Here is a 12,525-nt window from a genome sequence, read left to right on the forward strand (position 1 = left end):
GTCTGAAATGAGGCAGAAATACTTCAAACTGGTGAAAACCACTACTCCAGGAAACCCATTTTAAAAAAAGCTTTTAGAAATAGGTGAAATGGGGTTTTTCATGCATGCTATTGATGAGGGAGCAGAAGGCTCGCTGAAGACAAAGCACTATCTTAAAGTTAATACATTGCTAGAGGGGAAAACAACCTTAGCTTGACAATGGCAAAGCCTCCATTATCTTGTAGGTCCTCTTTAGCATATGAAAGTTCTTTTGAAACCTCCCTTTTCCTTACTTCCCCCAACTCCTGAGTTTATAATCAGCCACTCCTCAAGACCCTGGTGCAGCAGCTCTTTCTGCCCAGGGGTCCTGTCCCCGGGCTTTAATAAACTACCATTTTGCACCAAAGACGTCTCAAGAATTCTTTCTTGGTCGTTGGCTCCAGACCTTACCCCACCGAACCTCACATATATTCCAAAACCACATCACTGTGACTTTTAATTTACTTGACTATTTCATATATTTCCATAATTTAAATCAAATTATGATCCGGGAGTATGTACTTTAATTTACTGTAAATTTTACATTCTAACCGTTCCCTTTATATGGAATTATCCCTCTGAAAATGTCTTTTTCCAAAACAAATACTTTTCACAGGAGTCGTATTTTTAACTAAACGTAACCCAAAGAAAAGATGAGAGAAATCCGAATCAGCAGGTAGGACCAGAATCATTTTGTATTTTGCCTAAGATCATGGTGTACAGCTGGCTCTCTTTTTCCAATAGATGCAGCCACATACAGATGTTAAAATCATACTGAGAGGAGTTTGCCATCCTCAGGCATAAGCTAACCAACAAGACCAAGTCAGACTTACAGGAATAAGGACAATAAGAAACCATGAATTAGAAAACTATACCAAAAAGAACCACAGGTGGAGATCTTCATACATATGCAAATAGAATTATTACCTATCTTCCAGAATGTAATAGTGCCTTAAAATAACTGTCTATTCACCTTTGAAATTCTTTTTTTTTTTTTTAAGATTTTATTTATTTATTTGACAGAGAGAGACACAGTGAGAGAAGGAATACAAGCAGGGGGAGTGGGAGAGGGAGAAGCAGGCTTCCCATGGAGCAGGGAGCCCGACATGGGGCTCGATCCCAGGACCCTGAGATCATGGCCTGAGCCGAAGGCAGACGCTTAACGACTGAGCCACCCAGGCGCCCCTCACCTTTGAAATTCTTAAAACATAATCCCTTTATTTAATTATTAAAATGTTACAGCCATCACAGAATGTAATAGAACCTAAGGATAATCAGGATTCAATTTCTAAGTGAGGAAAATGAGTTGCCATGGCTTTATTACATATTCAAGTAGTAGGAAAAAATACAAGTTGACCTTTGTGAAATGGTTTGTGTTGTCTCAAAAAAAGCCAAAGGAAGGAGGCAGCTCTGACTTGGTTCATCTAGCTCAACTCTCTCCCAGGTGCGCCTCTCTCTTTCATCTAGAAGTCCTTTTAGTCCTAGCAGACATTCCTCCTTGAGATTTCAGATAAACAACCTTGATTAACTAAATTATCAGCACGAGTCTTTTCTTCCAAAGGCCAACTGAAGATGGTGCTAAAGGTTAATGACTTTCCTTCCCCCTCCCCCTCCTTTATAACTAACTCAGGCAGATTGTTCCGGGCCTAGATTCTCCTCAAATCCTTCCTGGAATGAGGTGGGAGGGATAAAACTGGGAAAGGGAATGCAGGGGTGGGAGATGAATAACCAGCTCTCACAGCTTTCCTGCCTCTCACCATAGACAGAAGTAGAATTCTGTGCTTAAATATAAAAAGTAGGTTCTTCTCCTCTGAGAGATCAAATAAAATGCATTCAGGTACTCAGGATATAATGGCGATCTAATGCTAAGCATGGAACATATGAGTGATCAGGAGATCTGTTGAACCATATTTTCAGTTCTCCTATATGCACCATATTCTCCCTTGGCCTTCCCACAAGCCCAGAGTGCTCTTAGGCCTCTGCCTCACCTGACACCAAACACCTCACTTACCTTTCTGCTCTCAGCTTAGCTGTCCCTACACTTGCCAATACTTCCCTGACACACTCACATTGCCCCAGAAAAACAGGAGTGATCCTTTCCATTTTCTTGAAGAACCTGTATTCCCACCCTGCCCATGGTAACTGTGTATTTCCTGTTTCTCCTCACTAGACTGTAAGCAATGTTAGTACATGGAGCATACGCTTTTTGGGGCACAGCAAAGTATAAGCACCTAATAAATCTTTGTCAAATGGATGAAAAAATGAGGAAATGAAGGTGATTATGAATAAACATAAAAGCAAAAGGAGGGAGACTAAAACTTAAGGGGAAAATTACAGGGTAATAAGCGTCAGCTTCCAGAAAAGATTACAGAGGAGAATAAGGGCAGTTTTCTCACCAACTAAAGAGAACATCAACACACAAAGCTAAACACAGAGGATTAATAACTGGAAATGTAGACTACTGTAAAACTGTATTGCGAAACTTGATTATGATTGCATTATTAAGAACTGTTGTTTCAAATCCATCCAACTGATGGTCACACTCTAGGGTACAGCTGATTCTAGGCTTTCCTGAGATGGATGCCCCCTGCAGGTTCCCCAGGGAAATGTCTCTGAAAAAGCAGCAGGTGATTAACAAGCTCAAGAAAAAAACACCTGAGAGATAGCTGACGCGTCAGTATTATGCAAATTACATGCAAAATTATCATATTAGGGACAGGAGCAAGACTGGCCTGGAAAGCCTAAGGACGAACACTTGGGGGCAGGTACAGAGAGAAATGTCCTCATTTCCTCTCTCAAGGACATAGCAAGCATGAACAGCCACAAGGTACCAGTAATTGCCATGGCCACGCTTCAGCTAAACCCATCTCTTTGGCAGTGGCTTTCCTCCATTCCTTAAGAGAAGGGCAGCCCTTTGGCAACTGTCTCAAGAGCAATAAGCCATTCCCCCATAGAGAAGGCATAGCTTGCTAAAAGAGGTCAAATAGAGAGTGGGCCACACCACACCTGGGAAAGGTACCATGTCCCTCAGACAGAAAGGAAAGAGAAGGGTCAGGTCATTTTTGTGAAGAGGTCAATAACACGGATCGTTTCTGCAATAAAACTCGGTCATCTGATCATCTACACTTGGAGATAAAATTTGCAGAAACATTTGGAGGTTATCCTCTGTTAAAAACTACCAAAAATAATGTGAGTTATTAGCAAACCTTGGAGTGGTGGGTGTGCTCTCCATCTTGAAAATTAATAGTGCCAAACGTATCTGTAGGGCTTTTCGTCGTATGCTTTTCAACAGACCATTGTTCATTTTCGTTACCATTGGCAGCTGAGATGGTCCAGGAATAATCTATCCCATGATGGTCTCCAATCAATCGCCCACAGTAACACCTTAAAGATGGGATGAAAACCAGTTTCAGATTAGAAAACACACAATGTCAAAATAGAAAACAGATGTAATGTTTCTACACTTTTCTAGGGTAATATAGATGGCATGTATGAACAATTTTTTTAAAATTTCACATTAGGGGGCGCCTGGGTGGCTCAGTCGTTGAGCGTCTGCCTTTGGCTCAGGTCGTGATCCCAGCATTCTGGGATCGAGCCCCGCATGGGACTCCCTGCTCCGCGGGAAGCCTGCTTCTCCCTCTCCCACTCCCCCTGCCTGTGTTCCCTCTCTCACTGTGTCTCTCTGTCAAATAAATAAATGAAATCTTTAAAAAATAAATAATAAAATTTCACATTAGATTTATATTAGACTTATATAACTAGATTGTCTTCTGAGTTTAGAAACACCCTCAGTGGTTCTCTCCCTTAGCTGCACATTAAAATCATCTAGGGAACGTTTAAAAAAAAATACTAAAAATCTTGTGCACACCCATGTTCATATAAGTATTATAAAGCATTATTCATAATAGCCAAGTTGACAGATGAATGGATAAACAAAATGTGGCATATACATATAACGGACTATTATTCAGCCTTAAAAAAGGGAGGAATCCTGTGATACGCTACAATAGGGATAAACCTTGAGGATATTATGCTAAATGAAATAAGTCAGTCATAAAACAAGTGCTGTATGATTCCACGTATTTGAGATACCTACAGTAGTCAAATCCACAGAGACAGACAGTAGAATGGTGGTTGCCAGAGGCTGGGAGGAGTGGCCAGTGGGGAGTTACTGTTTAATGGACATAGAATTTCAGTTTTGCAAGATGAAAAAGTTCTGAAGATCTGTTACACAATGGAAATAACACTACTAGCTATACACACTTAAAATGGTTAAGATGGGAAAAAAAATCAAGTTGTACATTTTAAATATGTGGTTTATTTTCTGTCAATTATATCTCAACAAGAAAAAAACTAAAAATCTCTAACATGCAATACTTAAGGAGAGTCAGAAAACGTCTTCATGTAAAACATAATATGCACATCAAAAGGAAAGAATATTAACCAATGCCAAAAAAGATTCAACGTCAGAGAAATATTAAACACAGAGCTACCACAAGAAAAGAGCCATGAATGAGGCTTGACTATAAATATAAATTAAATAATAAATATATGTGATATAATTACAAAGGAAGGAAAATTCAGTAAATGTTCCTGCAAATTAAAAGTTTTAAAAACTGTTTCAGATACAAAATGAGGCAAATTAGAAGGTTAAATCTCTTTGAAACTAGAACTATATAAAAACTAACAAAATAATCATATTGGCAAAAGGGCGATAAGCTTCTCGTGTTTCATGAATTAAAAAAATCAGAAGGAAAAATTAAAATTTGAGCGTGTAGAACTTTCATATGCCTATTATATATAAAGAGGTTATTCAGCTTTATAAGTGATTCACGCTTTTTTGTGTGTGTAGGTGTGAAAAGCAACATAAAAACGTGTACAAGTTATGGGGTTCAATTAAGCAAGGAACAGGATGACAACAAGTCAGATCATTTTAGAGTTCTATATGGAGGGGCTCTTGACTCAAAGGGTGAAGGAATAATCTCAAATGTACAGAATATACATAATCGGAATCTACTAGAGAGAAATGTATCACCTGGTTATCTTTCGGAACGAGGGATAGTCTTCAAAATGGAAAAACATCTATTCATAAGCTGAATGATTCATTTCACTGTGGCTTTTTCTAAACAGAACATGAATGAATGGAGGCAACCATAATTCACACCTGGAAACTGGAAAGATAAATCACTAACCTTTCATAGGACCATTCTTCAGTTTGAATCCACTTTGCTCAAAGTATTTTTCTAGCCTAATCCATTTGACTTGAATCAATATAGTTTTATTCCAGTTTTTACCAGATCATTAAATTATGGCATGATGATCTCATAGAAGAAACCAATTGCCCCTAAACTATTTTTTAAAAAAGCTTCCATGTCCATCCTTTTAGTTAAAACTTTCAGAAGTTCCAAATTATACATCACTAACTAAAATCTCACCTTGAGAATCAACTTTGTAAAGGTGCCAAATGCCAATTCCCTCCCAAATTATTTTTATAAATTCTATAAAATACCTATCAAACTCTTAAAAGAATTTTTCAGGGAATTTGACAAAGCGATTCTAACATTTATACAGATGTATAAATTGTCTAAAAGAGTAAAATGATTTAAAAGCATAGAGGAATAAAGCATAGAGGACTTGCCCTATCAGATATCAAGATATATTACAAAACTATAATAATGAAGCAGAGTGGCATTTACCAGGAACAGGAGCAGTAGATCAATGACACTAAAGAAAAGCTTAGAAACAGAGCCATAGACATATGGGAATTTGTTGTGGGACAGAAATGACACCACAAATGGATAGGACAGACTGCTCAGTAACTGACACCAGGGCATTTCACTCTCCACATGAAAAAAAATCAAACTAGGTCTTAGCTAGGTGCAAAAATTATAAGTTTCAACAACTTTTAAGTTCTGGATGGTGTGAAATAGACATTTTTCTAGTATCGTTCACATTGGTTACCTCTAAAGATTGCAAATTTGGGAAAAATAATTGCCAGGGAAAGGTTCTGGAGAATAAAGTAGGAAACAGAAGGAGTAAATGAAGCCTTTTCACTTCTTTTCAATAGAGTCTTATGCTTGCTTTCAATTTTAGCAAATTTTAAATAATTACTAAAAAGAAAGAAAAAATAATTTGAGGAAAGGTAAAAAGAGGTTAGTCAAATGGAAACTCTTCAGTCAGTGTTAGGAACTGAACTGTGTTCCCTAAAATTCTTTATGTTGAAGTCCTAATCCCCAGTGTGGCTGTATTTGGAGACAGAGACTATAAGGCAGTAATAGTTTCAATGAGGTCATAGAGGAGGGACTCTAATCGGTTAGGAATGGTGTCTAAAAAGAGGAAGAGACACAAGAGCTCTGTCAGTGCACAGAGCAAAGGCCATGTGAAGACACAGCAAGAAGACAGCTTCCTGCAGAGCAAGAAGAGAGGCCTCATCAGAAACCAACTCTGATGGCACCTTGACCTTGGACTCGCACAGCTCTGAGATAAAAATTTTTATTGTTTAGGGGCACCTGGGTGGCTCAGTCGTTAAGCGTCTGCCTTCGACTCAGGTCATGATCCCAGGGTCCTGGGATCGAGCCCCGCATCGGGTTTCCTGCTCAGCGGGAAGCCTGCTTCTCCCTCTCCCACTCCCCCTGCTTGTGTTCCCTCTCTTGCTTTGTCTCTGTCAAATACATAAATAAAATCTTTAAAAAAAAAAAAATTTATTGTTCAAACCACCCAGTCTGTGGGAATCTATTATGGCAGCCTGAACAGACCAATACACCCAGCAACCTTTTCCTTCCTCTCCTACATCCGTGGATGCTGTTTTCCTTTTGCCATGATTTGCCAAACTTGGGATTCCAGATTTGTCCTTTTCCAAAAAACAAATTTAACACTGGGTCGATCCATAAGGTGAACTATGATCAAAATTAAGGAAATTTTCATTTTCCTCCATTTACAAAAGAGAAAGGTAAAACCAGTTACCAACACGTAGTTTAAAATGCAAATTGCTGTTAACATTTGTATTCTGCTAGAGTTATTTTTGCCCATAAGCTTGTGTGATATTATGATTTTTAATAAACACAGATTTGGTCTTTGCCCCCGTTTCTGGTACAGAGGCCCTAAAACCCTTGAAATTTCCTAAATGCTAAGAAAGAAAAAGATGCTGGAGGTTGAATCAACCACCAATGGCCAATGATTCAACCAATTATGCCTACGTAATAAAGCCTCCATAAAACCCCGAAAGGATGGCATTTGGAGACTTCAGGTTGGTGAACACATGGAGGGGCTAGAAGAGTGGCTTGCTCAAAAAGAGCACAGAAGCTCTGGGCCCCTTCCCACATAGCTGGTCCTATGCATCTCCTCCATCTGGCTGTTTATCCTTTATAACATCCTTTATAATAAACTGGTAAACATAAGTAAATGTTTCTCTGAGTTCTGGAAGCCTTGCTAGCAAACTAATTGAACCCATGGAAGAGTTCTTGGGAACCTCTGATCTCTAGCCTATCAGTCAGAAGCACAGGTAATAACGTGGACTTGTGACTGGCACCTGATGTGTGGGGAGGAAGGGTAGTCTAGTAGGACTGAGCTCTTAACCTATAGGATCTGATGCTATTTCCAGGTAGATAGTGGCAGGATTTAGTTAATTACGTGGTGGTATGTTGGAAAAAACACACACATGTCAAAACTGGTGTCAGAATTAAAGGTTGGTACGAGCACACATCACTCACAAACCACAGATCAAATACAGTGCTGTATATGAAAAACCATCTTCATTATCCAAATAAAATACAGAGGCACCTGGGTGACCCAGTTGCATCTGACTCTTGATTTTGTCTCAGGTCATGGTCTCAGGGTTGTGAGGTGGAGCCCTGCATCAGACTCCGCACTGAGTGTGGAGCCTGCTTAAGATTCTCTCTCTCCCTCTCCCTCCGCCCCTCCGCACCCCCTTCCACTGCTTGCACTCTCTTGCTCTCTCAAATGAGCAAATGAAAATACATGCTTTACATGTATTTCAATCACTAGAAGCTCTTGCCAAAGGCCCTTGCCATTTACATGTTTCAGTAATTCAAGTAATCTATCTACTGGCATTCAAATAATCATTCTCCTTCAAAAAAATCCCACATTTCTTTTTTAAAACTTCCCTTGGAGGGGCACCTGGGTGGCTCTGTCAGTTAAGCATCTGCCTCTGGCTCAGGTCATGATCCCAAGGTCCTGGGATCCTAATCGAACCCCATGTCAGGCTCCCTACTCAGGGGGGAGCCTGCTTCTTTCTCCCTCTTCCTCTGCCCCACCTCCCCTCTCAAATAAATAAATAAAATCTAAAAAAACAAAAACAAAAAACCTTCCTTTGGAAAGGTAAATAAGACGCAATAAAGCCCTTTCATTGAGTCCATTCAAGATGTGAGAAAACTCTCCCAATAAGTTTTAAACAGAGTGCCTAAATATTAAAAGAAATCTTATTTATCTAAGTCTTACCTGATTAAATTCTGGCAGACCTGGCATCCTGCAGTACATCTAAATTAAAAAGACAAAACCTCTGTTAGGTTAGTGATATATCTGAAAGCATATTTAATGCTTATACCATAAACATCCGTTATTTTCCCTGGTCTAAAAAATCAGGGTTTGCTGAGTACTCATATATCATTCCCCGAACATTCCCATATGTCATTTCCCAAATATAATTACACTGCAGCAACCATGACCTAATTGACAGAATGCTGAATTTGGAACCTAAATACCTGGATTGAAATCTCACTGACTTAACAATTTCTCCCCAAGCACTGGTTTTCACATTTGAAAGTAATATCTGTCCTCTAAGGTTATTAAGAGGATTACCTGAGATAATGTGTGTAATGTGTCTTACAGTGGTGTACTGCAGTATATAAAATAATGGTGGCTGTTACTACCATTACACTATGAAGATAACAGAATTCTTGAGAATTCTGAGAATTAAGAAAAAATATATATTCATGTTTATAAATATAGAATATATAGACATATAATTATATAAATATTTATATATAATGGTACATTATTTATATATTAAGTATGTATTATATATATTAATTATAATACTATATATTATTTTAAAACCATAAAACACTATCAAATCCAAAGACAGCTGGTATGATTATAAGTATTACCCTTATTAATCTTTTTAGGATTCAAAAGAAACTTCTGAAGTTGGGGGATCATTGTGATCATCACAGATCATATTTTAGGTATAAAGGAGTTTTAACTAGAAGAGAATACTAGTTAAAACAATGGAAGAAAGGACAGTATTCAAAGAATCAGGGTCATTCTAAATTATTCAGAAACAAATACTTAGGCCTTTCACTTCTTCCTGTCCTAGCCTTTTGGGACTCTCCTTTCTCAGAAGCTTCACTTCAACAACAAATTCAAAATAAGGAGGAAAAAAGATATTGTAATCAAGTCTATCAGATTTCTTTCTTATTAGGAACTATAAAAATAACTGCTAAAAGATCAACTTTTATCTAATTTTAAAACCACGAACTACCACCTTTTTCTTCTGCACCGTCAGGAAGAAAACTTCACAAAAGCTATAATTTTGAGATTCTTGCTGGGATCTAAGAAAAAGGCTGGCATAGGAAGATCCATAATCATCCATTAATTTTTTTTTCACAATCACATAAAAATAGAGAGGACTTTTTTTCCATAAAATGCAGATCTTGGACCATTCCATAATATGGAATTATGATCACTGATATTCTTCTTGAGTCTATGGGCTAATGGCCTACGGGTTATCACATTTCACTAGGTTTCAAGATGATTATGAAGATGATTCTCCATTTACAGAAGCAGGACTGTGTGAGCTCAGTCTGCCTTCCATTGTAACCACCATCACATCACAAGATATCATAAAAGATGAAGGGAAAAAACAAGTTTACCTTGCCATTCTGTAAACATTTTATAAGGGGGTAAAATGAGAACTTCCAATCACAGGGCTTACAAAGCCCAGGTAATTCAGTGAGGGTGGGGCTAGTAAATATTTAACAAAGGCAAGGAACACTGTTTTAGTCATCCCCAAAGATCAAGAATTTCAATGACCTCACCATGCTACCCTTCATAAGCATACAACTGTGATTTCTGAACTTTCAATGAATATAAGGTCAAATGCTAAAAAGAATCTAAAAATAGAGTGGTCCCTCTAATTAAAATACTGCTCTTCTATTTTTCCCTTCCCCTCTACTCTCCAAGGGCAATGCCACCCAATCTTAATTTCATGAACCCAATTACCCTGGGGAATTTTCCATAGCCCTTTATTCTCCTATCTTTCACAGGCTGCTGATTTGAACTTTGTTCCACAAGTAGAGCTTCCAAAGGGTTCTCAACAACTCAGAGCAGTCAAACTCAAGTCATTCCATCTGCTGTCCATTATCGGCTCAAGCAAAAACCCTCTGGGGAAAACGTGGAATCGTCTGCATAATTTGAACACGGGGTCCTGAAATATCCCAAACTGTCACTATTGTCACTATTTTCCATAAACGCTTGAGTTGGGGATAAGGAACGTTCACAATATTTTGAATATTCAGTATTCAGAAGTTCTGGGGAATGGAATGGTGGAATGGATACAGCACTAGATATTTCCCTAATTTCTTTTTTTTAATTAAGTTTTTTTAAATTTTAATTCCAGTATAGTTAACATGCAGTGTCCTATTAGTTGTAGGTGTACAATAAAGGGATTCAACAGTTCTGTACAGTACTCAGTGCTCATCATGGTAAGAGCACTCTTAATCCCCTTCACCTATTTAACCCAGCCCCCCACCCACCTCCCCTCTGATAACCACCAGTTTGTTCTCTATAGTTAAGATTCTGTTTCTTTCATGGAACACTACATCAAAAACTAATAATGTAATGTATGGTGATTAACATAACAATAAAAAATATTTAAAAAAAATATTCTGTTTCTTGGTTTCTTTTTTCCCCCCTTTGCTCATTTGCTTTATTTCTTAAATTCCACATATAAGTGAAATCATATGGTATTTGTCTTTCTCGAACTGACTTATTTCACTTAGCATAATACTCCCTAATTTCTATTCTCCCACTAAGAGAAACATGAGCATTAGAGAAATGAAATCCACAGCAATAGTAACAGTTATGTCATTATGATAAATTTTTTCTTCTTTACACTTCATTAAGTCATTAAACAGATATTAATCAGGAGGCTTCTACACAGCAGGTGCTGTCAGAGGCTTGAGTAAGGTACGAAACTGACAAGGTCCTTGATCTTACCCAGTTGTCTACAATAATCCTGTATTATTTTTATAAAGACAAAGAAACAAATATTGATTAAAAATAAATAAATGCTAACTTCACAGATATGATTAAATCCTCTAGAAAAATCACACCTCTAAGTTTCCACAAACAGTCCTCAAAGTAGTGTTGCTTTAAAATGAAAAATATTAAAAATTGTACCTGTGAGGGTCTTTTGAGCTAGGTATGATTTTGTTACATTCTCTCTTGTTGAACACTCCTTCAATCCAGGATTTCTGGGACTAAAGAAAAAGTGTCGTTATATTTATATTGTAATTGAGAAAGCAATGTAACCACAGTAGTTCAGGTAGGCAAGATATATTTAAATATCATGGAGATGAATTAAAATGCCAAGATCAACCCCAAACAGGCTAAGCATTTATTGGCTTCTATCACAGACACAAACCAAATGTGAACACAAAAACATTCACAAAATTAATACATCCATAATCTCATTTTCAGCAAAATGTCCATAAATGCACAAAACTCTAGGAAGGAAGGAATGTTATAACTGAAGCATTCCCTTAATTCTGCTAAAAGTCACTTAAAAATCTTGTACCATAGTCCTATAGAGTGAATTTCAGGCTTTCGAATTTCAAAATTCTCACTCATAAAGTTCCACTTTGGCTAAGATTTCACGGAAGCTGGAACCTCAGCAAGATTCTGTGCAAGGATTTCAATCTAAAATGGACCTGGAGCATATGAAAAGTAGAATCTCACACATGTACCCTCAGAAGAAGAGAACTTAAAAACTGAGACACTGATTTCCAGTAAATACCTTATTTACAGAAGACTGAGACTTATCTCCTGACCAATGAACATCTGCCAAGAATCTCTCCCCAGCCTCAAGCCAATGAGCTTACAGCTTGGACTCTAGCTGGACTTCCCCCCCTTTGAACTTCTTGCCGGTAAATATAAACCACCCCAGCCTTCAATGGACTCACGTGTAGTTTGCTCCAGTGTTTTCCTGAATTACAATTCTTTTGCTCCTCTGGAATAAATTCAATTTCTCATAACGAGAACTTGCTTCGGTTTACCTCCGTATTTAGATAGGCAATCTGATACCCATTCCGTACGCATGGCTTACCACGGACTGGGCTGCTTCAGGCTGCACAACCCACGACCCTCCCTGAATCCAGGTGGGCCACTGGTACTTGCTCATCCTCCTAATAAAATCTCTCCCATTCTACAAAACTCAAGTCATAGCCAAGCTCTTCCATAAGCTATACTGTAAGTCCAGAAGCAGAGGAT

The 12,525-nt window shown here is 38.0% G+C and overlaps 1 protein-coding gene across 1 annotated transcript in view; it reads right to left on the bottom strand.

Annotated features, from left to right (window-relative positions):
* TRPM6 (transient receptor potential cation channel subfamily M member 6) overlaps window positions 1-12,525 on the bottom strand; it is a 140,035-nt gene that overhangs the window by 106,374 nt on the left and 21,136 nt on the right. Inside the window, exons 2-4 of the mRNA XM_078062325.1 lie at window positions 11,437-11,516; window positions 8,476-8,514; window positions 3,225-3,402 (exon numbers count right to left, since the gene is read on the bottom strand). Of these exons, the coding sequence (XP_077918451.1) occupies window positions 3,225-3,402; window positions 8,476-8,514; window positions 11,437-11,516 (297 nt within the window). The remainder of the gene's footprint in view (window positions 1-3,224; window positions 3,403-8,475; window positions 8,515-11,436; window positions 11,517-12,525) is intronic.

This window comes from Halichoerus grypus, chromosome 14, assembly GCF_964656455.1.
Source record: "Halichoerus grypus chromosome 14, mHalGry1.hap1.1, whole genome shotgun sequence".
Taxonomy (NCBI): Eukaryota; Metazoa; Chordata; class Mammalia; order Carnivora; family Phocidae; genus Halichoerus; species Halichoerus grypus.